This window comes from Panthera leo, chromosome D1 (assembly GCF_018350215.1).
Source record: "Panthera leo isolate Ple1 chromosome D1, P.leo_Ple1_pat1.1, whole genome shotgun sequence".
Classification (NCBI taxonomy): Eukaryota; Metazoa; Chordata; class Mammalia; order Carnivora; family Felidae; genus Panthera; species Panthera leo.
Window position 1 is genome coordinate 23,332,798 of NC_056688.1, and position 27,940 is coordinate 23,360,737.

At 53.8% G+C, this 27,940-nt stretch overlaps 1 protein-coding gene across 6 annotated transcripts in view; it reads left to right on the plus strand.

Moving 5' to 3' along the window:
* ST3GAL4 (ST3 beta-galactoside alpha-2,3-sialyltransferase 4) overlaps positions 1-24,539 on the plus strand; it is a 32,557-nt gene extending 8,018 nt beyond the window's left edge. For 2 of the 6 annotated variants that reach the window (XM_042906992.1, XM_042906989.1), the window contains exons 2-11: positions 16,633-16,708; positions 17,014-17,098; positions 17,506-17,586; positions 17,895-17,992; positions 18,216-18,276; positions 18,828-18,923; positions 19,020-19,209; positions 19,935-20,078; positions 23,405-23,548; positions 23,854-24,539. In XM_042906992.1, the coding sequence (XP_042762926.1) occupies positions 16,693-16,708; positions 17,014-17,098; positions 17,506-17,586; positions 17,895-17,992; positions 18,216-18,276; positions 18,828-18,923; positions 19,020-19,209; positions 19,935-20,078; positions 23,405-23,548; positions 23,854-23,940 (1,002 nt within the window). In that variant the 5' untranslated portion in view covers positions 16,633-16,692 and the 3' untranslated portion in view covers positions 23,941-24,539. Of the gene's footprint in view, positions 1-742; positions 812-1,862; positions 2,088-15,587; positions 15,694-16,632; positions 16,709-17,013; positions 17,099-17,505; positions 17,587-17,894; positions 17,993-18,215; positions 18,277-18,827; positions 18,924-19,019; positions 19,210-19,934; positions 20,079-23,404; positions 23,549-23,853 lie in introns of those variants that run through there. The other 4 variants (XM_042906987.1, XM_042906988.1, XM_042906991.1 and 1 more) reach the window with 4 other exon arrangements.
* The last annotated feature ends 3,401 nt before the right edge of the window (positions 24,540-27,940 follow it).

A 27,940-nucleotide genomic window follows, 5' to 3' on the forward strand; every position in this document is an offset into this window, starting at 1 on the left:
CGATTCCGGCTCCGTATGGATTTGGTTTGACAACAAAGCTCCCTCTGTGTTGTTCTCAGGCCCCTTACATAACCCGAGGGTGGGGGGCGGGGGGGGGGGGAGGGAGGCGATGGGGGGAGGTGGAGATGGGGACAGGGAGACACCAGGACATGATGGTTGGAAAGGGGACAGGGACCGGGAGGAGGGGCAGGGGAGTGAGAGAGAGAGACCGTCGGGAAGCAGAGAGAGGAGGAAAAGTGTGCATCTTGGCCCTACAGTTCTACTTCCGGCCTCCTGATTGGGAAGGAGCTGGATTTCTGGGTCTTCTGACTTTTGTCCTGTAGCTGCCTTGTCTTCCCCTCCTTGCACCCCACCCACCAGCCCTGGATCTGCTGGGGATCTGCCTGGGAGGAAGGGTTCAGGGCTGGGCCGGAGGGCCATCCTTAGCCCCACCCTGTAGCTGAGTGCTTTCATAAAGAAGGGAGTCATTCTCCTCCCTTGCTCTCGGGTGTCTATTCATGACTCCAGGTCCCAGGCCTGGCTCTAGAAGCCCCTCTTGCTACCCTCTGGATGGCAGCCGTTCCCTGTACCCTGTTGGGCTGCTCAAGGCCCCACCTAGGTCCCTGGCCCAGTCTCCCATCCGGGACCTCCCCCCAGCTCCAGACCCTCGGGCCACCCCGTCGGAGGCCCTGTGGCCCTGTCCCTGCACTGTCCCCTCCCTCAGTAATCAGACCTTCTCTTCTTGCCATCACTGTCCCTGCAGCTGTCCAAATAGAGTGGGAAGAAAATGTTCTCTTTCCGGAACAGCTGGACTGACAGCCGGGAAGGCCAGGTGAGCTGGCCAGGCTTTGGGGGTGCTTTCGGGGGTGGGAGGTACCTTGTCCCAGGGCCCTGATCCTGCCAGGTCCTAGGCAGGAGCAAACAGACACTGGGAAGAGGGCAGGAGGACCAGTAGGGCCAGGGCCCCAGTGACGGCATCGTCTCCTGAGTTTTCTCAGGTTTTATTCCCTGTGCCTCAGTTTCCCCCAGTCCTTTTCTGGCACCAGGCTTCCTTGAAAAGAGCCTCTGGATTCCATTTGGCCCTAAAGGGTAGTGCTTGTCCCCAGGCTGCAGTGGATTAACAGGGCTGTATTCTTCTAACCTGAAAACAACAGAGGGGGGAGGAGCTGCTGGCGAGGCCCCAGATTCTCCCGGTTCTGGCACTTGGCTTGACCCCTAGCACCTCCCTTGATTCGATTTTAAGGTGTCTGCCCAGGAGGTATCCTATAGAAACTGAGCCATAACTCTGCGGAGAGATGGTGTGGGTGAGGCCCAAACCTGCTGAACGAGCCCTAGACTCTGGAATCCTCAGTCCCCAGGCCCTGACCAGCTTGTGGCTTGCCTCCCACCACCTGCCCCAGGTCTGGGTGCTGGGATGCTCCTGCAATTGCTAATGCCTCAGGGCTTGAGACAGAAAGGTCTGCTTGGGGAAGGGGGATGGCTAAGAGAGGGCTTAGGAGTTTCCCGATTTGTGGGATTTGTGGGCGGGTGGGCCAGGAGGATGGCCCCTCTCACACGAATCAGGGTTAGGTGCCTGGGCAAAGAGACCAGGCCAGGAGGATGGTGAGTGAGCACTATGAGGGTGCCGGGTGGGGCTGTCCTCCATTGGGGCAGCTGCCTCTGTCCCGTGTGTGACTGAGGTCCCCGGCTGCCTTGGGACACTCCCTAGCCCCCCTGGGGACATCCCTTTGAGGCTGTGTATCTTCCTGTCGTTCACTTTCCTGTAGCCCTCCCCCTCCCCCAGCGCCCACCTCCCCAAGAACCTCTGAGCATAACAGGAGTGTGACTCTGTCGCTGGCAGCCGGGCTTGGCCAGGCCGAGGGCCAGAAGTCCAGAGTTTCTCTTTACCCAACTTTCAGAGGTGAAGAGATCCCCAGAGGGCTGGCTTAGCCACTCCCTACTCTTGAAGTGCTCCCTGGCTGATAGCTCCAGGGACCTGCAGCCTGACAAACAAACCGGGCTGGAGCTGGAGCGGGAGCTGAAGGTGAAGCCCTGTGGCCCGTGCCCTGGGCCGCAGGATGGGGGAAGAGAGCGCCCTGGCAGAGGGGGCTCAGCAGACCTCAGAAGCTGTACGTTGGGGGTGGGTGGGGTGGGGTGGGGTGGGCAGGGAAGAAGGAATGAGGGGTGTGTGCACGTGTGTGTAGGGGTCACTACATTCCTGCATGTTTCCAGGGTTGGTTTGGGGGTGTGCCTGTGGGTGAGCAGAGACGGGTGTGTTTTTGCACAGAGATGCCTTTGGAGGTTTTCGACGCGGGAGGGTCGGAACGGACCGGAGCAGGGTGGGCTTGAGAACGGTTTCAGAGTGTCCCCCTGGTGCCTCCTGGCTCTGGGTTATGGATGGAGCTGTGAGCATTCGGACGGATTTGCTGGACATGTCCCCCGTGGAGGAGCCCCAGGGGCAGAGGTGGTCCTGGGGCATCTTTGATAACCTGAGCATCAGCCGGCCCTCCAGCCAGCATTCCCACCTGCTCTGCTCTGGCCTCTGCCCCCAGGGACCACTGCTTGCCCTGGAAGGTCTGCACCTTCCCCAGCAGCACCTAGAATGCTAGCCGCCCCACCCCCTTAGCTCCTCATCAACCTTTTACTTGGAGAAGAGTCAGTTCATTGAAAGTCTTAACTGATGTGAAACCTTAAAAGGGCCTTGCTGGCTTCGCTCTTCCTTGGGGACAGCTACTGCAGGAAATGGGGTCTTGCTTTTCCTTCTTCCTGGTTTCATTTCTCAGTTAGAGCCCCCACCGCAGGTGCTACATTGCCACACGGCACTTCCCTCTTTTCCCTACCCCCACCCTCAGCTCCCCTAACTAGGTTGGGCTCCTAATAGGAATTCAGGAGCGGGTCCTCCCCCTGTTGACCTCCTGAAACCTCCATGTTCCAGAACCACCATGGCAGGACAGCTTGGATAGACAGGGGAGAGCTGTTTCCCTGCTATTCCCAGATGTTCCCAAACAGCCGTGCTGTGGATAGACAGGGGAGAGCTGTTTCCCTGCTATTCCCAGATGTTCCCAAACAGCCGTGCTGATAGCCACCGTTCTTGGGTCAGAGCTAGAATGTTTTTCATTGCCCTGCACTGTCCCTGCCTGAGGACTTTGGGAGTACCTGCCCGAGACGGGAGAACCAGCAGAGGGAATATCACTTTGGAAATAAGTGAGGAGGGTACTGCTTCTGGAACTGCTATGGAGAGGGGGTGCTGCTCAGGGGAGGGGGCCCATCTCTATGCCTTTGGGATGGGACTGATCAGGGGTCTGGGCACCTTCTCTAGAACATGCTATGCCCAGAGACAGTGGCTTCTGCAGTGAGGCCTGCTCCCTCTCTCCTATCCCGTGCTTCTCACGTGACAGCAGTGCAACTCCAGTCTGACCAGTACACAGGACCTGGGTTTCATGCAGGGCAGAGCCTGGGTGGCAGTGCTCCTCCCCCTCTGCCCGAGCAGCTGCGTGTGCCCTCGTAGTTTGTGCCATGGAGACAGCAGCTGGGAGGAGAGGGGAGTATGGATGTGGTTGTGGACCCCTCCCATGGTGTCGGCCTGGCCTGTACTAAGGCTTTTCGATCTCAGGATGGCTTTCGAGGATCACACACCTCCCAAAACTTGCTCTTGTGACCTGAATTTCACAGATGAGGAATCTGAGGTCCTGAGAGATACAGGAGCTTGTTCAGGACTGCCTGGCCTGTGACTGCAGAGGTGGGATTGAACCTCAGGTTTGTGTCCAGACCCCTCTCCTCTGCCTCCAGGATGCCAAAGGTCCTTTGAGGTGCAGGGAGGGGTGGCTGAGGTTTTAGCCTAGGCCAGCCCTCTTGGGGAACAAATAAAGGGGATGTGAGGTAATAGGGCATCTTCGAGGCTCTCCTGGGATCTCGATAGGTCTGTTGGTTGACATCAGCTCATCGTGTGGTCCAATAGCCCTGGAGCTGGTGGTGATTAAGGTGAGTCAAAGGTGGTGCAGAAACCACGCCTTCTTGGTGATAAGGGTATGTTTGTGAGCGCAGCCACGTGTGTTTGGCAAAAGTTGTGACACTTGGTGCGTCCGCCAGCCCCTGAGCCCAGCCTTTAGCAGGCTCCTAGCGCCTTGTGTGCTCAGGTCTTTGCAAAATAAGGGTCTGGGATGCTCTAATCTGATGAAACTTTTCTGTCCACGCTTGTCCTGCTCATTTGCTTGTTCATTTAGACATGTGTTCATTTCAGTGTTTGTCAGTTACCTACCACGTGACATGTATTAAATTTGGTGCGAGAGATACTGTCGGCCACAAGGAGTCCCTGCTTTCTTGGGGTACAGGAAATAGCGTGGTGTCACTGCTACAAAGGAAGCAAAACGGAGTGAGGAGGCAAGACTGAGGGCCAGGAGGAGACTCCTAGATTGGGTAGTCTGGGACCCTGGCTTGAGGGGCAACATGAAAGGGAGAGTGGCCAGGACAAGGGAAGCCAGGGACGGAGGTCTGGGCTTGTGATTCCAGATCCCACACCATTTATCCTGCCGTCAGCCCCTGTCAAGACAAGGACTCAGATGGAAATCTTTAGCCCTGTCTCCATTCTCAAGTGGGCGTCAGGTGTGGAGGGGGCGTGCAAGCTAAACTTATTCTCTTTGGGGAGGGGAGGGTGTGTTTAGGAAGTGCTGGGGAAGCCCAGGGGTCATCGGGGACTTTCTCTGTTCGGTGGACAGTCACATGGGCATCACGTAAGGTTCAGTGTTTATTTCTTTGCCTTTGGTCGCAGAACAGACTGAGTGAAAAATCGTGGTTTTTTTTCATTTATTTTTTATTATTTTTTTAAAGATTTTTATTTTTAAGTACAACCCAGAGATCAAGGGCTGCACACTCCACTGACTGCACCATCCAGGCGCCCCACCAAAAAATAGCGTTTTTAAAATGATGTTTTAATCCACCCCGCATTCCACACAGCCGCAGCTTTTGGGTTTGACTTAGCACATGAGGAAGGAGTATGGCTAATAGTTGCTATTCGCTGAGCGTTTCCCATGTGTCTTTCCTATGTTATCATGTTAACCAGCACAGTGGGACTTGTGGCAGGGGCTCTTGGCCTCCATTCTACAGATGGGGAGACCAAGGCTCAGGGATTCTAAGTGGCAGAGGCAGGGTTCAGGCCCGGTGGCCAGTGCCCCAGGCACAGCTCTTGGCCTGAGGAGGAGCGAAGGTTCTGGCAAGACGGTTCCATGTGACCCGCTTGCCAACCCAAACACGGCCGTCCGCGTGGACCCCGGGAGGGTGTGGTGTGCGAGGCGTAGCCGTGAGGCCAGTTCTGCTCAGGCACTGGGGCGAGTTGCCAGGGTCAGGAAGACGTCGGATGTGGGCAGAGCGGAGATTGGGCTGGTGTGCCAGGTGCCGACGTCACCTTGAACTGTGGCTGCGCATCCAGAACCCTGGCAGCCCAGGAAGAGGGGAACGGATGCGGGGGAAGAGTGGAGTCTTCTCAACTCTGACACTCTTGAGACCTTGAGACAGTGCTCACTGTGACTGTCAGTCAGAGTGACCAGGGCCCTCTGGAGGCATCTCAGACACTCTGGTTTAGCCTTCCTGAGCTGGGGTCCAGGAAGCGTGTGAAGCTTAATGTGCTCTACAGGTGCTTCCAGTAGGATCTCAGAGATTGCCTGGTCCAGTGCTGTCCAGTGGAAATGCACTGGGGGCAGGCGCCTGGGTGTCTCAGCCAGTTGAGCATTTGACTCTTGATTTCGGCTCAGGTCATGAGCCCAAGGTTGTGAGATTGAGCCCGTATCCAGGTCTGCTTGATATTCTCTCTGTCTCTCTCTCTCTCTCTCTCTCTCTGCCCCTCCCCCATGTTCTCTCACTCTCAAACAAAACAAAACAAAACAAAAAAACAGTGGGGACCACAAACTCAAGCCACATAGGTAATTTTAAATTTTAAAAGAGGTTAAGTTAGGGTTCCTGGCTGGCTCAGTTGCAAGAGCATGTGACTCTTGATCTCGGGGTTGTGAGTTTGGGCCCCACATTGAGTATAGAGATTACTGAAAATTAACATATTTTAAAAAATGTTAAGTTAGGGGCGCCTGGGTGGCTCAGTCGGTTAAGCGTCCGACTTCGGCTCAGGTCGTGATCTCGCGGTGTGTGAGTTCGAGCCCCACGCCGGGCTCTGTGCTGACAGGTCAGAGCCTGGAGCCTGCTTCGGATTCTGTGTCTCCCTCTCTCTCTGCCCTTCCCCTGCTAACAGTCTGTCTCTCTCTGTCTCTCAATAATAAATAAATGTTAAAAAAAAATTTTTTTAATGTTAAGTTAGCTACATTTTTAAAAAGCAAAAATAAGGAGGTGAAATAAATTTTGAATATTTTAACCCAGTATAGCCAAAATATTAGTTCAGTGTGTGATCAATCAAATAGATTTTTAAGGTGATAGTTCACTTTTTTTGGTACTAAGTCTTTGAAATCCAGCATGTTTTCTTTTTTTTTTTATTGTTAGTATAACTTTATTTATTGATGTATTCACGTATTTATTTATAATTTACATCCAAGTTAGTTAGCATGTAGTGCAATTAGGATTTCAGGAGTGGATTCCAGTGATTCATCCCCTATGTCTAACACCCAGCGCTCATCCCAACAAGTGTCTTCCTCACTGCATATGTTTTCCACTTGCAACACTCTCAGTGTGAACCAGCCACACTGCAAGTACTCCATAGCCACATGTGGGATGGGGCAGGGCTGGTGCCATCCACCGTTTTCAGAAGAGGAATCTGGAGGCCAGAGGAGGAAGGGGACTGGCCAGATTGGTGGGGAGCTGAGTTCAGGCCCCAACTCCGGTAGTGCCTTTAGCCTTGGCATCTTGGGGCCAAATTCGTCGGCTCCTGGGTGAAAAGTCTGGGGAAGGAAACATACCCTAAGCCCCTGCCTGGGACCTGGGGCAGGTCCACAGCCACACCATACTGTTCCTTTTTTAAATCCTGGCTATGAGTCTGTACCGTTGATTCTCTACCCTGCCACAGCTTCAGCTTTCTGGAATTCAAAGCTTCTGCCCCACCCAGAAAGACACCAGAAGTATGATTTTCAAGTGGTTCCCCGTGGTGTCTTGTGACTGGCAGCTGATAAAGTGGATGATACAGTGTTTCTGTGCAGGAGGCTGCAAGTGCTGGGCTGGTTGGGGTGTCTGATGGGGGGGCGGCAGCCTGTGGACCCCACGAGTGGGGAACAGAGAGCCTTCTGTGCTTCAGTGGGAAGCCTGTCAGGCCCCTTTCCCTCCAACCTTGGATGGCCAGACAGATGCCCCCATCTGCCCACTCACGGGCCTTGACGCAGTTGGTCAATTACGCAGCCCTGGGCTGTCTCACATGAGCTGGGGCCAAGGCAGGCCTCACTCCCCATTGGGCGTGCCATGGTCATGCTGTGCTGTTCAGTGATGGGGAGAGGACACAGTCTGCAGGCTGTGTCTAGCCAGGGGGTGGGCCGGAGGGGATGAAGCGAGTATCGGACCCACTGTTGCTGCTTCCTCTTCTCTTGGTCCAGTGATGTCCCCGACCAATAGATCCATTTATGAATTGAGCGAATTTGTATTGAGAGCCTACTGTGTACAGGTCACTATTCTAGACATTGGTGATACACCAGCAAACAAAACAACAACAGAATCTTTACAAGCAGGGAAGGGGGATCGGAAATGTTGGGTGTGCATGGAACTCTTGATGGCAGGTAGAGAAGGTGAATAAAGAGATCAATGAAGAGATGTCAAACCCATGTCTCTCTGGGTAGACAAGGAGCCCATGGAGCGTTTTTGAGCTGAGAAGTGTTGTAGGTGACTGATCTGTTCTGGAGAATTGCACGCACTTAGCCATCTGCACCCGAGAATGACTGATTAAAGTAGGGTATAGTCCCACAGAACCCCAATGGCGTGTGTCATCTCGCCTTACTGAGCAACAGCATCAAGTCACGTGGACTTCATAGTCCAGCTTGAGTCCCCTCTGGAATATTAGCAGAGGACTCCAAGCTGGGAGGAATCATGGTGGGCTGGCTGGCACCACTGAGATTCACTCACTCTGACGGGTGGAAATGTGACCCCAGATTCCTAAGATGAAATGCGCATGAGCAGGTGGAGAACAGATCTGCTCTTAGGTTCAAAAGGGTAGCCACACAAGTTCAGGAGGCCTGGCTGAGGGATTTTAGTCCCATGCCACGGGCGTGTTGTGGTGGCAGGAAAGTGAGCGCAGTCTTAGCCAGCATTCATGGAAGTCTGGTGTCCAGATGGAAGGCGGTACTAATCCTGTGGATACAGTTGTATGCATTGGAAGCCTGCTGGAGAGCTTCCAGAGGAGCCTCGGGCTACGGGGAGGGGGGTGGGTGGCAAATAGAGACTGTGTCTCATAAGGAAGCTGCCTGAGAAGGAGCAAGGAAGGCTGCTGGTAGCTGCTGTAAGCGTTTGAAAGACTTTGATCTGGTAGAGGGCTGACTTCCTTTACTTGCTCCAGGAAGTAAAGGAATCGAGGGAGCCATTCCTTCACAGGAGAGTTTTTGAGGCAGTAGAGGGTCGGGTATGTGGGCTCCAGAGCCAAGCAGCCTGAGTCCCCGTCCTTCTCACTAGCCCTTCGCCCTTGGGCAAGTTGCTGACCCTTCCCGCACATCGGGTCCCTGTCTCTGCAATGCAGGTCGTCATGGTGTTTAACTCCTAGGGTTGAGCTCATACTTGGACAGCCCCTAAAAGTGTCTAGCAGACTAGTTCTCAACATCTGGTCATGTCTGCAGACAATGTGGTTGTCACAACTGGGGAGTGGGGCTCCTAGTGGGGAGTGGCATCTGGTGGGTAGAGGTCAAAGATGTTGCTAAACACAGCCCCTCACAACAGTGACTTCTCTGGTCCCCAAAGCAATGGCGTTGGGGTAGGAACCCTCCTGATATCCCACATGGTAAATGCACCATACATTTTAGCAATTAATAAGGGATGTAACACATGTTTAATCTCATCTTATTACTTGTGTGTCGGATGTTTACAAAACATCTGCTACATTTTGAACTCTATAATAGAGTCTGAAAGTATAATGAAGTCCCAGACCACAGAAGTCATAGTCTCATGGGTAAGATACAAAACACATAATATAATATAAAATTATATTATGTGATACAGCATCTTCTGTAATCCAGGCACTCTGATAGACTCTTGGTATAAACAAGCCTCCAATTTCAGAGGTCAGAAGATAGTGGGCAAAACAGGAAGAGCAGTAATTATATAATATGAAATTATATTACCTGTGAAGTGCCAGAAGCAAGTTACAAACGATATTTTGTGGGAAGAGAAACATCAATTGCTTAGAAATGTCAGAAAAGATTTCATAGAGGAGGAGCCCTTTGAGATGACACTGGAGTGAGGTGGTTCCAATGAATGGGGCGGGGAGGGGCTTAGAGTGTCCCACCGGAGGGAAGTCTGCAGAAGAGGTGATGTGCTTGGGAAGAGGATAGCAGGTGCACCTGCAGGGCGTGTGACCCGAGGGTGAAGGGTCCTGGTGGCCACTAAGGAGCTTTGGCTTTTCATTTAAGGAATGGGAGCAACTAAGGCAGGAGGGTGCTTTGATCCAAGTTATTTCTTAGAAACATCCCATGTTGGCAGTTCCAAAGGAGGGGGTTGAGTGTAGAAAGACTAATTGGGCAGAGACCAATTAGGAAGCAGGGAAGGTGGGGTGGGATCTAGACTCCATGTGTCTCAAGAAGACATGGAGGGACTGTATTCTAAAGTGTTTCTGAGGCTCTAGACCATGTGACCTTCGTGCCGCAGCCAGGTTTTTTAAAGCCTCACATGCCCAGTGCCTCCCACAATGCCGAGCATTCGGTTCATTAGGAGCCCAGAGAGCACTGGTTGGGATGAGGAATTGGGGTAGAATCAATCATATTAATAACTGTTCAGTAGGGATGGCATGAGGGGAGGCAGATGTTGGCAGGCCGAGTTTAGGATGATGTGGGGCCAGGGCGGGGGGGCAGCGGAGAGTGGGGAGAAACGGGTCCAGTTTGGGCATGTGAAGTTTGAAGCGTTTATGATCATCTGGGTAGGATGTGCAGCAGACAACCAGAAATAGTAGGATGGGATCTGGGGAGGAATCAAAGGGTTTGGATCATCAGGGTAGGAGTAGTGGTCAGTCGTCTGATAGTGAATGCACTTGTCCTGTGAAAACAGGCAGGGGAGAGCAGAGGGTCAAGGATAGATCCCTGGGGAACGCCAGCACCTGACTGAAATGGGGTCAGAACAGACTGGCACAGAGCTAGGAGGGAAACCTGGAGAAGTTCTTGACCCAGAAGCCAAGAGGGCGGTATCAGCAGACTGTATCAAAGGCTTCAGAGTATGAGGGAGAGTGAAGACAGACCTTCCTCAGGTTGGACAGTTACGAGGCCGCTGATGGCTTTCGCAGGAGCTATTTCCGCATAAAACGTGGGTGGTGGTGTAGGGCTGAAGGAGTGAGTGGAAATAGCACAGATACAGAAGTGTGACCACTGGAGGTAAGGGGGCAGACGCAGGGGTAGCTGGAGGAGGAGGTAGAGGCAAAGAGGGAGGAGGGAGATTTAAGTATGTTTATTAGAGAGGAGTGAAGGAGAGAAGGGCAAAGGGGACCACTGATGGGGAACAGTACTGGCAAGGTGAGCGGGGATCGGTGTCCAGGTGGAGGGATTAGGAGGGAACAAGAGGGGTAGGTGAGTCTAGAGGTGGCAGACAGGTAGCTCCAGTTTTTCCCTCTAGAACTGAGGGACGTGTATTACGTGACTCGCTCAAGATCTGCGAACCAGTAAGAACAGAGCCGCTGCCTCTGCCCCCACGGGTCTTCCTGGACCCCTTCTCAGGGACATTACACCATATCCCTTTGATAGGCCCCAGGGCCCGAGGGGCCTGGCATCATGCTGTGCCCTTAGGGGGATACTGTCCCTCCTGGGTCAGCAGGTACAGTACCTGCTGGGTACCTGCTGTGTGTGTGTCAGGCTGTGAGTGTCTGTGCACCATGAGACACGGTTGCTGCTTCCATGGGGCCTTAATTCTTCACCCTGTGCCCCTGGTTCTGCCCTTTCGTGATGTCTGGGGCTGTGCTCATAGCCTCACCTCTCCAAGGGACACTGCTATTTGGCCAAGCATCTTAAGAGCACACGGCCTTCCTGCCCTGGGGTCACTTTGTCTAGTGGGTTGGGTGAGCTGGTTTCCTCGGCAGTTGGTGGTAGGGGCTGGTGCACGTTGGATGTGAGCGGATCAGATTCCCGCTGTTCTACCCAGGTACTCTACTGTGACTTTTTCTCATGCCTGGTCAGTAATGTGGGACAGCTGCTGGGAGAAGGCTGTCGGTTGACCTGAGGCAGCAGCTAGCCCAAGAAGCCTGTGCTCTGGGATTGTCCGGGGCTGCTGGTCCTCGGCTTGGCCCAGCGAGGGGAAGGGGTGGGCTGATGAAATCCCTGATTGGGGATCTTGGAGCAGGCTCAAAGACCGGGCAGTCTGCTTCACACAGACCAGCACAGTTTGGGAACAAAGACAAACCAGTGCAGACTTTCCGGGGAAGAGGTCCAAGATGGCTAGTTGTCTTGTTGCTGGGGACCCGGACTAGTCAGCTGTGCTCACCTCCCGGTGCCAAAGGTCTCCTCCATCCAGGTGGGGCCTGGAGGGTGGCTGGGTATGCATCTTTCAGTTACTGTGGAGCTCGGTATGTGGTATTTTTCATCCCGGCTTCCTGTTAGAATCACCAGGGAGGTGGGGGTTTGTTTTGTTTTGTTTAGGAATGCCTGTGCCCTGCCCTTAACCAATTAAATAACAATCTCGGAGAAGGGGACGTAGACATCTATATATTTTCGTATTTCTCAGGTGCTGGCCTTGTGCCAGTCAGGTCACCGATGTCGTGACCTACTGATACAAAAGGAGATAAAGTGAAATGGAGTGAATCCTGGTCTTGAAAGATTGAGAGGGAGTAGAGGGTAGGAGAGGGTGTGGTTCATCAAGTCCTGAGCTCTCAGGATCCTGGCGTGGAGCTCTCCAACACAGCGTCTGGTCCTAGCCCAGCAGCAGGGCACCACCTGGGAGTTAGTTAGAATTCATACCCAGCCACACCCACTGAGTCAGGATGTATACATCAGGGTTGAGCAGCCTGCTTTGGTCATTCATTCGGACATCCTCATTATCCTCCCCTTCCTCCTCCTCCTCCTCCGCTTCCCCCTCCTCTCCCCTACCTCCTCCGCCTTCCCCCCTCCCTCCTTCCTCCTCCTCCCACCCACTTATTCCTCCCACCCCCTTCCTCCTCCTCCTCCTCAGTAGTTCCTTTTATTTTAATATAATTTATTGTCAAATTGGCTTCCATACAATACCTAGTGCTCATCCCAACCAGTGCCCTCCTCCCTTCCCATCACCCACTTTCCCCTCTCCCCCACGCCCCATCAACCCTCAGTTTGTTTTCTGTATTTAAGGGTGTCTTATGGTTTGCCTCCCTCTCTCTCTATTTGTAACTGTTTTTTTCCTCCCCTTCCCTTCCCTCATGGTCTTCTGTTAAGTTTCTCAAGATCCACATATGAGTGAAAACATATGATATCTGTCTTTCTCTGACTGACTTAGCCTAATACCCTCCAGTTCCATCCACGTTGCTGCAGATGGCATGATTTCATTCTTTTCTCATTGCCAAGTAGTATTCCATTGTATACATAAACCACATCTTCTTTATCCATTCGTCAGTTGTTGGACATTTAGGCACTTTCCGTAATTTGCCTATTGTTGAAAGCGCCACTGTAAACACTGGGGTACATGTGCCCCTATGTGTCAGCACTCCTGTATCCCTTGGGTAAATTCCTAGCAGTGCTATTGCTGGGTCATAGGGTAGATCTATTTTTAATTTTTTGAGGAACCTTCACACTGTTTTCCAGAGCGGCTGCACCAGTTTGCATTCCCATCAACAGTGCACGAGGGTTCCCGTTTCTCCACATCCTCTCCAGCGTTACAGTCTCCTGATTTGTTCATTTTAGCCACTCTGACCGGTGTGAGGTGGTATCTCAGTGTGGCTTTGATTTGTATTTCCCTGATGATGAGGGACGTTGAGCATCATTTCATGCGTCGGTTGGCCATCTGGATGTCTTCTTTGGAAAAGTGTCTATTCATGTCTTCTGCCCATTTCTTCACTGGATTATTTGTTTTTCGGGTGTGGAGTTTGGTGAGTTCTTTAACAGATTTTAGATACTAGCCCTTTACCAGATATGTCATTTGCAAGTATCTTTTCCCATTCCATCAGTTGCCTTTTAGTTTTGTTGATTGTTTCCTTTGTAGTGCAGAAGCTTTTTATCTTGATGAGGTCCCAGTAGTTCATTTTTGCTTTTAATTCCCTTGCCTTTGGAGATGTGTCAAGTAAGAAATTGCTGCAGCTGAGGTCAAAGAGGTTGCTGCCTGCTTTCTCCTCTCGGGTTTTGATGGTTTCCTGTCTCACATTCAGGTCTTTCATCCATTTTGAGTTTATTTTTGTGTATGGTGTAAGAAAGTGGTCTAGTTTCATTTTTCTGCATGTTACTGTCCAGTTCTCCCAGCACCATTTGCTAAAAAGACTGTCTTTTTTCCATTGGATACTCTTTCCTGCTTTGTCAAAGATTAGTTGGCCATACATTTGTGGGTCCAATTCTGGGTTCTGTATTCTATTCCGTTGGTCTATTTGTCTGTTTTGTGCCAATACCATACTGTCTTGATGATCACAGCTTTGTAGTAGAGGCTAAAGTCTGGGATTGTGATGCCTCCTGCTTTGGTTTCTTTTTCAGTATCACTTTGGCTCTTCGTGGTCTTTTGTGGTTCCATACAGATTTTAGGATTGTTTGTTCTATCTTTGAGAAGAATGCAGGTGCAATTTTGCTTGGCTGCGGGTTAGAATCACCTGAAATGCTTGCACAAATTCCAGTGCTGGGCCAGTCACATTAAGTGAGAATTCCTAGGTGTGGGACCCAGATACTCTTAATTATACTTTACTTTAAAAATTATTTAGCACCCCAGGTGATTTTCCTGTTCAGCCAAGATCAAAAACACCCAGTTTAACTAGTGTTTCTTAAACTTGAATGTACCTGTCATTGATCAGGAGATCTTATTCAAATGCAGATTTTGTAGGTGTGGAGGGGCCTGAGATTATGCATTAAAAATTTTTTTTGATGTTTATTTATTTTATACTTTTTAAATGTTTGTTTACTTTTGAGAGAGAGAACGTCAGCAGGTGAGGGGCAGAGAGAGAGAGGGAGACACAGAATCTGAAGCAGGCTCCAGGCTCTGAGCTGTTAGCACAGAGCCCGACACGGGGCTTGAACCCACCAACTGTGAGATCATGGCCTGAGCCGAAGTTGGATGCTCAACCGACCCAGCCACCCAGGTGCCCCGAGATTAATATATTTCTGATATGGTCCCTAGCGATGCCCATGCTGTTGACCTGATAAGTATATTTTGAGCTGCAAGCATCTACTAAGCTAACTTCCCAGTTTTATAACCAAAGAAACCAAGGGTCAGAGAGGGAGATGTGACTCCCCCAAGGTAACCCAAGGTGTTACTTACTCATTCAGTACTTCCTGAGCACTGGTTCTGTGCCAGGCAGTGTGCTGGATGTTGGGAATAAGACTGACCTCATTGCTACCCTCACAGAGCTCATATTCCAGTGCGGGTGACAGACAGAAAGTAAGTATCTAAGCTCATTACAGATCAGGAGAAGTGCTCTGGAAGGTGCTAGGGAAGGTATGACTTGGCTGTGGCTGTAGGTAGGTATGGAAGAAGGCATGTCACTTTCGGGATAGTGGTCAGGGAAGTTACTAGAACCATGGCTTTCACTGGTGTCTTTTTTTTTTTTTAAGTTTATTTATTTATTTTGAGAGAGAGAGAGAGAGCAAGTGCACAAGTGCATGAGCAGGGGAGGGGCAGAGAGAGAGGGAGGAGAGAATCCCAAGCAGGCTCCACACTGTCAGTGCAGACCCCTACACGGGACTCAATCTCATGAACTGTGAGATCATGACCTGAGCCAAAACCAAGAGTCAGGTGCTTAGCCAACTGAGCTACCCAGGAGTCCCCTTACTGGGTCTTCTAACTACAAATCCAGAACTTTTCTTTTCTTTTTTTTTTTTTTTTAATTTTTTAATGTGTATTTATTTTTGAGAGAGAGAGACAGAGACAGAGCGCAAGCAAGAGAGGGGCAGAGAGAGACGGAGACACAGAATTGGAAGCAGGCTTCAGGCTCTGAGCTGTCAGCACAGACCCCAGCATGGGGCTCGAACTCATGAGCTGTTAAATCGTAACCTGAGCTGAAGTCAGGTGCTTAACCGACTGAGCCACCAAGGTGCCCCAGAACTTTTCCTTACTGGGCAGGGTCATCTTCCATCTGGGGTTTGGGGATGGGTGCTCATGACTATGGAGGATGTCTGTCTCTGGTCCCCATCCCTCACCCGCCCCTACCCTGCTCTCTCCTCCCCCCTCCAAGACTAAAATTCTTCCTTGGTGTTTGTGGACTCAGAGTGGAGCCTGGGGGCAAAACATCAACTTCATAATAGGACAGTGTTCGGGATAATTGATTTATGATTTGTAACAAAACCCAGCTCTGGTCCTGAAGACATAATTTGAGGTTTTCCAGGTCTCTGTGAGAGAGCGCAAACACTAGAGATTCCCTCCCTTTCCAGGTGGATCACAAGAATCACCTGGGCTGCTTATGAAAATGCCTGTCCCCGGGTCCCACTCTGGCTGACTCAGCAATCCCCGGGAGGGGCCCTGGAATCTATGTTTTCAGTAAGTGGCCCAGGGCAATTCTTCTGATCCAGGGCACTGAGGAACACCGTGTGGACGACAAAAAAAAAAAAAAAAAAAAAAAAAAAAATGCTTGGTGTCCTGCTCCCCTTTGTGTGGCTGGGCAAGATGCCGAAATTTCTTCCCCAGTGACTCTGCAGCATAGCCCTGGCTGAGTCTGTGTGTCGGGACCTCTCTGCTTATGTGCATATAGCAGCTGGCCCCTTTCCAGAGCCCTGTCCTTGCCACACCCTTTGTCCTTTGCCCTTACCCAGAGGGGTCTCCTGTCTCTTCCTCTACCAACCAGACCCTCCTCCCTCCCTGCACTCCCCTTCAAACACTTGCCTTCCTGGACTCCCCGCCCTCCTCCTCCCCCTCTAGCACTGGGATGCTAAGGGTTTGGGCACTGCGTTTTAGTCAGAGTCCAGAAGATCTGGAGGAGGCTGTACGCACCGTCCCATGGTGCATTGTCGCCCCAGTGTCTGGCCTGAGAGGACCTGTTTGGCTTAGTAGTGGGAGACTGAGGATGGAGAGGTGGGCGGCCGCCAGAACTGAGGGAATGCTTTGGATGGCGGAGGATAGGTAAAGCTCAGCAAAGTGGGTCGAGGTGTCCGTCTGTCTCCTGGAGCTGGCCCTTCCCAGATCCAAGTGAGGAAGAGGACAAGGAGCCCCGAGAAACCACGCCAGGGAAGCTGGAAGAGGCCAGTCTGGCTTGAGACCTAATCTTCGAGGTGTGGGGCTTGGTTTCCCTTTCTGTGGCATATGCCCCACCTGGACCCCTGATGCCGCCCTTGAGGGATTAGGAGGATGTCCGCTCTCTGGATGGCCTCCCCGGAAGCAGCTCTGTGCTTTCTGGAGAAGGGAAGGCAGGCGCGTGTGTCCTACTCTAGTGTCTAGGCAGGAAGTTTGCGGAGCTGACCACACATGACTCCTACCTCCTAGGTGGCCCGAGGCAGCCGGGATGACAGCTCTCCCCAGGAACCCTGCTACCCGCTGAGAAACATGATCAGCAAATCCCGTGAGTGTTGTCCCAGGGCTCCCCCGCCCTGAAGGATGGGCCCCCCAGAAGCTGTCTTCAGCATCATCCTGGGTCCCCCTGGGGGTTGTGGAGGGACAGGCAGGGAGCCAGGGGGCCCTCTCTTCATCTTCAAAGACCGTGGAAACACTCAGGTCCAAGCCCTCTGCTGGAAAACTAGGGCCAGGCGAGGGCCAACCACTGGGTCTGCTTGAGCTGGAGGTTGTAAGGGCCCAAAACAGGGCAGGTGGACTGGCGCTCTACCCGCCTGTCTCAGCCTCTAGCTCCTCTGTGCATGTGCCCTGCAGGCTTGAAGCTCCTGGCCATGTTGACGCTGGTCCTGATCGTCATGGTGTGGTATTCCATCTCCCGAGAAGACAGGTACATTGAGCTGTGAGTCCAGTTTCCATGTCCTTCCATTGGTTCTACTCAGGCGTGGGCTCAGGGATGGGGCGTCATGAGGCGGCAGACGTAGTGGGGCCAGGAGGGTGTTGAGGGCCGGGGCGTGACCCCTCCCTTGAGCTACTGGCACGAAATGCCTCCAGGAGGGCAGGTGGTGGGTTTGGCGGGTAGGGTCTGGGATGGCTCCCCAGGGCCCCCACCTGGGGAGTTCAGGAGAAAGGAAGAGCTGGATCCAGAACGAGCTGGTTTCAGGGCGAACTTGGGTTGAGAGGATTGTATGCTGCTATCACATCACACTGCCCGCACTGTGGGAGAAGGTTGGGGCTGCCTGGGACGCTGGCCCCTGGGTCCATGAGGTGTGACCGGAGCTCCCGCCTCCTCTCCTTTTCTGTCTCCAGTTTTTATTTTCCCAGCCCAGAGAAGAAGGAGCCGTGCTTCCAGGGTGAGGCAGAGAGGAAGGCCTCTAAGCTCTTTGGCAAGTAAGTACTTGAGGCTGAGGCGGGACAGGGCATGGGGTGAGGTGGATTGAGGGTTGCACAGGGTGGGGGCCTCAGTGCCGGCGAGGTGGAGGGGACCGCGTTAGCAGACATGGGTTAGGTCACGGGGTTAACCCGTGAGGGGAGGAGAGGCCCTTGAACATGTCAGCACAGAGCTGTTTCCAGGGAGGCCGTCCAGAGAGCGGACATCCTCCTGATCCCTCATATCAGTCCGGGGCCTGACCTGACCCTGATTCTGGCTTCAAGATTAATCCCTTTCTCATCCCCACCCTGCTTTCACCTCCGTGCAGCTACTCCCGAGATCAGCCCATCTTCCTGCAGCTGAAGGATTATTTCTGGGTCAAGACGCCGTCTGCCTATGAGCTGCCCTATGGGACCAAGGGGAGCGGTAAGACGTGCGGGGTTGATGGGAATGGTGGGCTCACCTTGGCCACACGGCTTCTTGTTCTTCGCTGCCCATGGTCCCAGCGCCCACGTTGTGAGCCAGGCTCTGATGCTGAGGTCAGGGGAGGAAGAGGCAGCCAAGCCTCTGGGGAGCGGTGGAGGGACAGTCTTTAGCCTTTGCAAAGCTACTGTTGTCATCACCCGTCCCAATCCTCATCTTTTTGTAGAGGACCTGCTTCTCCGGGTTCTAGCTATCACCAGCTACTCCATTCCAGAGAGCATCCAGAGGTAAGGAGCCGCTCCTTGCACTGGGTCTGAACGCCTTCCCCTTCCTGCCCCCAGGTCCCAGGTGCCAGTCGTGGGCCAGCTTCTCCCAGTGAGCCTTCCTGTCTCTGGTCCCCTGTGGCCAATTTGACCCTTCTTCCTAGCCTGCCTGTCTCCAGAGGAGGCAGGGACACCAGTGTCCACGGCAACTGAGCCCGGGCATCCGGGGGGCCGTAGCGGGCAGGGTGTCGCCGTGGCAATGGGCAGGCCTGGGCAGCAGGCGAGGGGGCTTTGAAATGGGGCTGCTTATTAGTCCCCCCGGCCAGGGGTTTCCCTCCGTTCCTCCTGTGTCTTCTGTGCTCTGCTCAGTCTCCTCTCCTGTCAAAGCCCAGGGCTGTGGAGTCAGCAGGAGCGTGAAAGCAGGACTCCCGGGAGATGCCTGGTCCGTGGGGATCAAGGGCCGAGGTGGCCTGAAAAGGAACCCTAAGTCAGGCCCCAGGCAGACCCAGGGCAGGGGTTGAGTGGAGCAGGAGCAGGGGTCACTCCTGCGGCTGATCACCCTCTCCCGTTGGCAGTCTCAAATGTCGCCGCTGCGTGGTGGTGGGGAATGGGCACCGGCTTCGCAATAGCTCGCTGGGAGACGCCATCAACAAGTACGACGTGGTCATCAGGTCTGTGGGACTGGCCCTCGCCCCTTCTGCTTGGGAGTGACTGTAGATGGGCCAGCGGGGCTCTGGGTGACGGGCACCCTCCACCCCGCCTCCCAGATTGAACAACGCCCCAGTGGCTGGCTATGAGGGCGACGTGGGCTCCAAGACCACCATGCGTCTCTTCTACCCTGAGTCTGCCCACTTCAACCCCAGAGTGGAGAACAATCCAGACACGCTCCTTGTCCTGGTAGCTTTCAAGGCAATGGACTTCCACTGGATTGAGACCATCCTGAGTGATAAGAAGAGGGTGAGTGGGGAGACTGGGAGGGGAGGGGTCGAGGCCCAGGGATGGGACACTGCCTGTCTCAGGATGTCATGCTCCACCGTGTCTGCCCTGTGGTCCTGAAGAGGCCAGGAGGGGAAGGCGTGAACCCCATGTTCTGTGGGGCTTCTGAGAAGCCACCCCAGCAGCCGGGGCCTGACGGACTGCAGGAGCCAGGTGGCGGTAGCCAGGGGCACCCCAGGCTTGAGGCTGCCTGGGACACGGAAGCTGCCAAAATATGTGTGAGAAATCTGGGAGCAGAGGAACTGGTCGGTAGTGACCTCCAGGCAGGATGTAGGTTAGAACAGGACATCTGCCCTTCCGGGTTGGGTCCACTGTGTCTTTTTTCCATCCGGTCAAATGCTGAATGGTCTCATCTCGCATTTTTGCCAGATGTTTCGACAACCTCAAACTCAAGCCCCTTCCACCTGTTTGGATATCCTTGGAAGTGGGCAGTGGTTGGACCCCATATTCTAAACACTGTGTCACCTGGCCTCCCCTGGGGAGTGCCCTCCCTTCTCTCTCCCCCTGATTCTCTCCTCCGGTCTCCCTTCCCCTCTCCGGCGCTGGCCTCCACCTCCCTCCCCTTCTCACCCCTCATTCCCGAGGGCCTATGCCACCACATGGACCCCACCTCTGATGACCACCGGGCTGGACTTGATAAAGGTCCTCACATCCTCATATCTCCCTTCCAACCCTGTGCCCTCTAGGTGCGAAAGGGCTTCTGGAAGCAGCCTCCCCTCATCTGGGACGTCAACCCCAGACAGGTGCGGATTCTCAACCCCTTCTTCATGGAGATCGCAGCTGACAAACTGCTGAACCTGCCCATGCAGCAGCCTCGCAAGATTAAGCAGGTGATGGTGGGGCTGTGGGCAGGGAAGCCAGAGCTTCGGGCTGGGACATTTCTAGAGGCCTGGGAAGCCTCGGAGGACCCCGTGAGAGGGGAAAGTAACAATAGAGACGACAGTTGGCATTTGAGCAGCACCTGTGACGGCCTCTGGACCACGCCTCCAGGCACACCCCTGTATTCAGTCTGGTTTGTTCGAAGTCTGCAGGAAGGGAGAATGAGCTCTTTTTAGAACCATGGGGCATCTGCAGAGCGGGGAGTGAGGGAAGGGTCTGTATACGGCGTGGGGCCGGAGTTCGAGGTTTTGGTAGGCACTGGTCAGAACTTATAAACTAGGGAGTTGCTGGGACCGTCCATGGCCTTGACTTTGGAGCAACCTGAATCTGTGCAGTTGCTGTTAGGTCACTTTATCTGCGATCTTACATTGGAACATATTAGTCAGAATGAATTAAAGGAGCTTCAGTTTGTCTTGGCTTGGTGCGACGTGTCAATTTTGGGAGTCATGGTATAGTTTTGCAAGTTACAGTTTAGCCACCAGCTCGTACCTTCCCAAGGACTTCCGCACATGTCCTTTGAGCCCGCAGAGAGGCTGTGTGGGATAGTTTCAGAGGCAACCAGCAAACACAGATGGGACTCGGCTGTCCTGCTTACTCTATGGCCTTGGGCAGATCAGCCACTTTGAGCCTCGCTCTCCCTTATCTGTGTGGTGGGGACAGTATTAGGACTGACTTCTTAAGGCCCTTGTGGAATTAAAAAACATGATTCTGTAACATGCCTGTTATGGAGGTTGGTACACAGTGGGTGCTCACTCTATGTGCCAAATTTTGAATAGATAATTTTATTCTTCACTGAACATCTACTATGATTTAGCTCCATATGTTGAATGCCTCCTTTTGTAGCCGGTCAGTCCCAGCCCCAAATTTGCATGCTTGGGGGGGTAAGACCTGTACCTTGCCCTAAGGACACTCAGTCCAGCAGAATAAACACACGGGTTGCAACATGGAGTGGCAGAATGCGCTAATAGAGAGTCGTTTCAAATGTTGTAGGATCTGGGGGGAGGGGCAGACCTCTGCCTGGGGCTGCCTGGGAGCGCCTCCCCCCCCCCACCGCCCCGGCCCCACCCAGAGGAGGTTGGAGTTGGGCCTTGAGGGGTCATGGGGCCCATCGGGCAGAGACTTGGGGAAAAGGTATTTCTTTTGGCAAGACCAGCCAGCTTCTCCAGCATTGAGTTCTAGTGCAAGTGAGGTTGGAGGGGAGCAGCAAGGTGACGTTTTAGGGCCCTGATGGCGTGTGGGACAGAAGGGGAAGGCCGGAGCCAGGCATGGGAAGGGAATGGGAAGAGATGTCCCTGATGTAGTCATTTCCCATTGCTGCCCACCTCACAGATCACCACAGTTGAGTGGCCTAAAGCAATACCTGTTGATGGCCTCACAGTTCTGGAGGCCAGAAGTTCAGCACGACGGCTGGCTTCTCTGCGCAGGGTGTCCAAGGCTGAAATCCACTTGGCAGCTGGACTGAGTTCTTACCTGGAGGCTGAGGGGGGAGAATGCGCTTCCAAGATCCTTTTTGTTTAGAAATATTTTTTAATGTTTACTTCTTCATTTTGAAAGTGAGAGAGAGCGAGTGGAGGAGGGGCAGGGAGAGAGGGAGACAGAATTCCAAGCGGGCTCCGAGCTGTCAGCGCAGAGCAGATGCGGGGCTCGAACTCGGGAACCGTGGGATCATGACCTGAGCTGGAATCAAGAGTTGGAGGCTTAACCGACTGAGCCAACCGACGAGCCTCTTCTTGTCAGAGGAATTCAGTTCCTTGTGGTTTCAGGACTGAGGTCTCGTTTCCTTTGCCGGTTCTCAGCCTTGACACCCTCGGGTCTTAGAGATTGTGCGTGTTTCTTACGATACAGCCCCCGTCCGCCTTCCAGCCAGCAATGACATGATAAATCCTTCTTGTGCTTCACACCCCTGACTTCCTCCATGGCCCCCCTCTAGACCCAGAGGCAAAAAGCTCAGGTGATTAGGTCAAACCCACCAGGATTATCTCTCTATCTTACGACCGATGGTACCTCTGGAGCAGTATAATGTAATATATCTCAGATTTGTAGGCACTCAGGGGTCATTGGGGGTTATCTTAGGGATCTCCTGCGACACCATTTATTTCTCAGTGAAGTTGAGAGATTTATAACAATTCTAGGTTTCCAGCTTAGACAGCTGGCTGGACGGCAACGTGCTTAACCAATAGAGGGGGTTCGGCGGGGAGGGGAGAGCCTGGCAAGTTTCAGGAGCCCGTGTCTAGGCAGAGCTGGCTCGAAGGCCATGGAGATGTGGTTCGGCAAAGGTGCTAACTGGATAAGATAACGCAGTGGTGGTTGAAGCAGCAGGGGTGAAACAGAAGGCCCAGGCAGGAAGGGACAGCTGAATCAACAGGAGAGCTCGGCAGGGACACCAGGAAAAACCTGGCAGTGGGAGGCCTGACAAGGTCTAGGGAGCGGTTCCTAAATGGGAGCGGGCAGCTCAAGTGGTCGGCAAGGCAGGTTGCTGGAGCTGAGGAAGGCAGGATTTGCGAGCCTAGGGTATCAGGTTGCCCCTCCCCATGGATGAATTAGGGATGGAGAAGGTAGTTCCCCATAGCAGCCCAGAGGGTGCTGTCCCCACTTCACGGAAGGGGAGAGCCCACCCCACCCTCATCACGAGGCCCACGGCCCGTGAGTGAGAGAGCCCGGGTTTTCTGAAAGAGATGAGGTTTTCCGAGGCGGAGAGCAGAGCCTTTCCACTCCTTGAGCAAGTTTTTTTTAACAGTTGTAAGCCTCAGTTTCCCCATCGGTAAAACGGGGCCCATCATAAGGTCTACCTCAAAGTGTTTTTGTGAGGATTGGAGGCAATGATATATTATACTGGGTAAAATACTTAACATAGTGTCTGGCACACAGTAAGTGCTCAAAAGGTAATAGATGTTATTATTATTATTATTATTATTATTATTGTTGTCATCATCATTGTCATCCTGAGTGCCATCATCATGCCTGAAAGGCCCAAACCTCCCTGCGACGCATTGGGTTATACTGTCCAGTCTGGTAGCCATGAGCCACTTGTGGCTATTTAAATTTAAAAAGTTAAATTAATTAAGTGTAAAATTAAATAAAGGAAGAGATCCAGCTCTACTGCCGCTGCACAAGCCCCGCCCCTATGCCCAGTAGCCGCACGAGGCTGGTGACTGCTGTATAGACGGGACATGAAGAACACCGCAGGGATGACAGAGTCTGTTGCAGAGCGCTGGCCTAGAAGGCGGGGAAGGGAGAAGGGCTCCCTCTAATATTTCCCCACCCCCTTGTCCCTCAGAAGCCCACCACAGGCCTGCTGGCCATCACCCTGGCACTCCACCTCTGCGACCTGGTGCACATCGCTGGCTTTGGCTACCCAGATGCCCACAACAGGAAGCAGACCATTCACTACTACGAACAGATCACGCTCAAATCCATGGCGGTAAGCGGCCCCTGCTTCCGAGCTGTGGGGCGGGGCTGGGGACACTGGGTGAGTGAGAGTGGTGCCAGGGGCCCAGAGGTGGCTCGTGGTGAGGAACTCAGAGGGTCAGAACTGGAACCGAGACCCCTGGACTCCCAGCCGGAGTCCTCTGTGTCTGGCCACATGGGTCCTGTCTTCCTTGTGGGAGCCAGCACGGGGAAGGGAGGTCCCGGAAGTGCAGGGCCGTGGGGAGCACCAGAGGCACCTTCTTGGGCCAGGGAGGTCCCTGGGAGTCCTTCAGTTTGCTTCCTTGGCTGTCTCCACAGGGGTCAGGCCACAACGTCTCCCAAGAGGCCCTGGCCATCAAGCGGATGCTGGAGATTGGAGCAGTCAAGAACCTCACCTTCTTCTGACTTGGGCAGGAGTTATACCCAACAGTCTGCCCGCTCTGCCACCTGAGCGGCCCCGTCCCCGGCTGTGGGGGTGCCTGGCACCAGCAGGACCTGCCTGGACTCACCGTCCCCTGTGTGGAGAGGGGTCCTGGTACTGGCCAGGTCTGAGATGAGGCCGTGCCCCGGGCTGCTCTTGTGGAGGCCCAATCCCGTCAGGGTGGAGGCCCTAGGGTGGTGGGAGGCCGTTCGAGGCATGGGGTCTGTTGGCTGTGGCATCCCTTCTCCACCACCACTGGGAGGTTATTTAATGGGCTATTTAATTAAAAGGTAGGAATGTGCCATGGGCTGGTCCCATGGTATCTGGAAGAGAGGGCATAGTACAGTGTTCTGCCCGCTTTTTATAAAAAACACAAAAGTGCTGGGCCCACCAAAGCCTAGACCCAGAGCAGGCCTCCCAGGAGGGCAGGGATGTCCGGAGTGGGTGGGTGCCCTCCAGAGAGGGGCTGCTACCTCCCAGCAGGCATGGGAAGAGCACTGGTATGGGGGTTCCACGGAGAATGGGACCTCATCTAGAAAAGAGGTTTGAAACCTATCATTAAACTATTTTTCCTAAAACGGAAGGAGTTGTGATACCCTGTGTCCTTCAAGTTGGGGAGAGCATGGACGGGGCAGTGGATCACGGCAGGGGGCCCCCTGTCCCAGCAGTAGACAGGGTTGCTAAAGACCGGCAGTGTCTCTGGGACCCCGTGGGACCCAGCGTAGGCCATGGTCCTTCCGGAAATGGTTACTGGGTTTGGCGCTCGGTGCCAAGTCATACGTTGTCATCCTGGTGCAGCCAGGCGAGCAGGTGGGGCCCAGAGCAGCCTGTCTCTGGACAGCCAACCTGGCATCTTGCATCCTGGTTTAACGTTCCAGAGGTAGGAGGGGGTGGGAGGATGCCAGATGGGAGTGGCAGAACCCTCCCCCCACTCCCTGTCTTTCCCTCTCCAGCCTTAAGCTTCTAGAACCTCATGCTGGGAGGTGTGCGTCTGAGGGCAGGGGTGGAGCCAGACAAAGGAAGCCAAGTTTCCTTTCTCAGATTAAGTGGGAATCATAAAATGGAGTTTAGAGAAGGTCTTGCCAGTGGCCCAGGCTGCCAGGATGGGGATGGGCAGGACTCAGGCAACGTCTGAGGGATTTGGCAAGGCCCATCTAGCCAGTTGCCGGGCCAGGGGACAAAATGCTGTTTTCCCCGAGTCTCTAGAATTACGAGAGCCCTGCCATTTGCCTGTATCTCCCTGCTTTGTTCTCCATCTTCCCAGGCCCCACTTAGCTGCCAGCTAGGCATCTTGCCACCCCCACAGCTGTTCCTTTACATCTGGAGCCAGGAGGGAGAGCTGGAACTCCCCCACAGGGAATGGGACTCACAGCTGTGTTCCTGGCTTTCTCGGAAAGAGTTGCAGCTTTGAGGTTTTGAGACAGCGAGGCTGGGTCAGGACAGATAAAGAGGGGCAGAGATTTGGGAGAAGCAGAGGCAGATGACATACTTCTGGACCGAGTGTCGGAGTAGCCTTGAAAACACTCAACCTCGTGCCATGGAACGGTCCTGAGGACCGTCACTGGCAATGGAATCGCCTGGTGTAATTGCTTGGCTAGCTGCTCTCCCTCCAGGGGAGAGGGGAATTCTGAAAGCAAATAGGTCCCAGCATCTGCAGCCGCAAGCCCCCTCCCCTCTCTACAGGGGCAGGTTTTGTCTGTCTCCCAGGCTTTGACCTGGCAGGAGATGGGGGTGGGGGGTGGGGGGTGGGGGGGGGGGGAAGACAACCGGCTGACCAGCAGGGGTGCAAACCTGTGCAGGGATCTTATCTCTGCTTATCCCTGATGCTTCCCCAGCGGCTTCTCGGCTTCTCGTGAGGGTGTGCAAGGGAGTGTCCATTTCCCCATCCAGGGCCATTGAAAGTGGCTGTCAGCACATATGATCCAGCTGTCCTGGACTGGGGCCACTGCCTGTTACTGAACACGCCTAAACTTGAGCCAGAATCCAGCACACTTGGATGGGTCAGACCCTGCCCCCGCCTCCCCCGCAACTCCACACACATGCATAAAGACACGGGAGCATTTTACATTCTTGTTGGGTTATGCCTCTAATGCCATATGCAGAGTCTTTCACACTGACATACTGACAAGGGGTGTGTACGGGGAGGGAGCGTATATACCCAAATTGGTCACCGTTCCCTCTGGTGGGCTTAGCTCTCTCCAGGATGCCCCGACCCCAACGCAGAGTGAGTCAGTACTGGCCCAAGGTCAGAGTCAGGAGTAGAGCTTTGATGTGGAGTCGCTGGACGGGGTTCTTTGGTGTTCTGAGAAAGGGACTGTCATTCTTCACTTAGCTCAACCAATGGAAATGAACTGCCTTCCAGCCTGCCTGGTACTTATTAAACTGCCCTGAACATGAGGCAGGAGGGGAAGGACGGAACCGGAGGGGAAAGCACTTGAGTGCAAGTCCACAAACTTGGGACACCAGGCTCTGCCACTTCATTCTGTACGATCTTGGGCCAATCGTTTCTTTTTTCATTTTTTAAACGTGTATTTATATTTGCACGTGAGAGAGACAGAGCGGGAGCGGGAGAGGGGCAGATAGAGGGAGACACGGAATCCGAAGCAGGCTCCAGGCTCTGAGCTGTCACCACAGAGCCCGATGCAGGGCTTGAACCCACGAGCCGGGAGATCATGCCCTGAACTAAGTTGGACTCTTAACCAACTGAGCCACCCAGACGCCCCTGGGCCAATCATTTCTATGTCTATGATCCGACTCGTATATTCATTGAAATGAGACGGTGGGCCCAGCCAATGACCACTTATGCCAGAATTATCTGGAGGGTGATGTAAAGAATGGATTCTTGGGTCGCATCCAGGCCGCTGGGGATGAGGCCCAGGAATCTGGAATTTTAACAAGCACCCAGAACCACTGCTCCAGCAGTCTAGACTTCAGGATGATCTCATGGCCTCTTTCAACTCTAAGGTCTGCGCGCACAGCCCATCCTAATCCCTGGTGTCCTTGAGCTGTGTTAATTAGACACGCGCGCCTTTCTCCCGCGGGCGGGTGTTAGGGCGCCGGAGCGGCAACTGCGCTCGGCCTGCCCCGCCCCCAGCGCCGGTGGCCGAGGCTGGGGCGCGCATGCGTCATGGGCGCGGGCGCGGGGCTGGCCTTGGCGGTTGTGGGAACCGGGTGGGGGTGGCCGCGGCGGAGAGGGGACCTCCCGCAGTCCGCCCCGAGGCCTCTCGGCGCGCCGCCGACCCCAGCGCCCCGCCTCGTCCTTGGCCGGCGCCTCCCTGGCAACCCGCTCAGGCCCCTGGCTACGGCTGTCGGGCTGCAGAGGGATGACGGGGCGGGCTACGGGGTCCGCGCCCTTCTGTCCCCTTTTGCTCAGGCAGGGCAGACCGGGGCTCCTCTGCCTCCCGCTGGGCCTCCTTTGCGTGACCTACGTTGAGTTCATCGCAGAGGCCGGGGTGAAACAGGCTTGGACAGCAAGGGAGAGGAAGAGATCTTCATCCAGTGTAGACTCTAGGACCAGCCCTCCTCCACAGAGGGGGAAACTGAGGCCTGGAGAAGTGAAGGGACGCCCAGCTCGACCACCTAAGTGGGCAAGGCAGAGTTTAGGCCTTTTACGTAGCTCAGGAACCCATTTAAATGATACTCTATATTCACATCACATGGCGTTGCCTTCATTTTGGACAGTTCGGGTTTTTATTTACACTTTCCGAGGACATAAGTACATCCAGTTGTTTTACCCCAGAGGCTGTCTAGCTTATGAAAAAATTGAGCTTGGAAACAGTTCTGGCTTCGAGGCAGCAAGGTGTAGCACACACAAAATACGGGGCGGTGGTTGGATCGTGGGTTCTCCCTGCTGGGTCATGTAATGAGCCAAGCACCCCTCTGTCCCTCCATCTGTAAAAATGCATGCCTATCTCACAATGAGGTTCTAAGGATCTAATGGGAATATGGTTGGGAAAACATTGTGTAGACTGTAAAGTATGATAT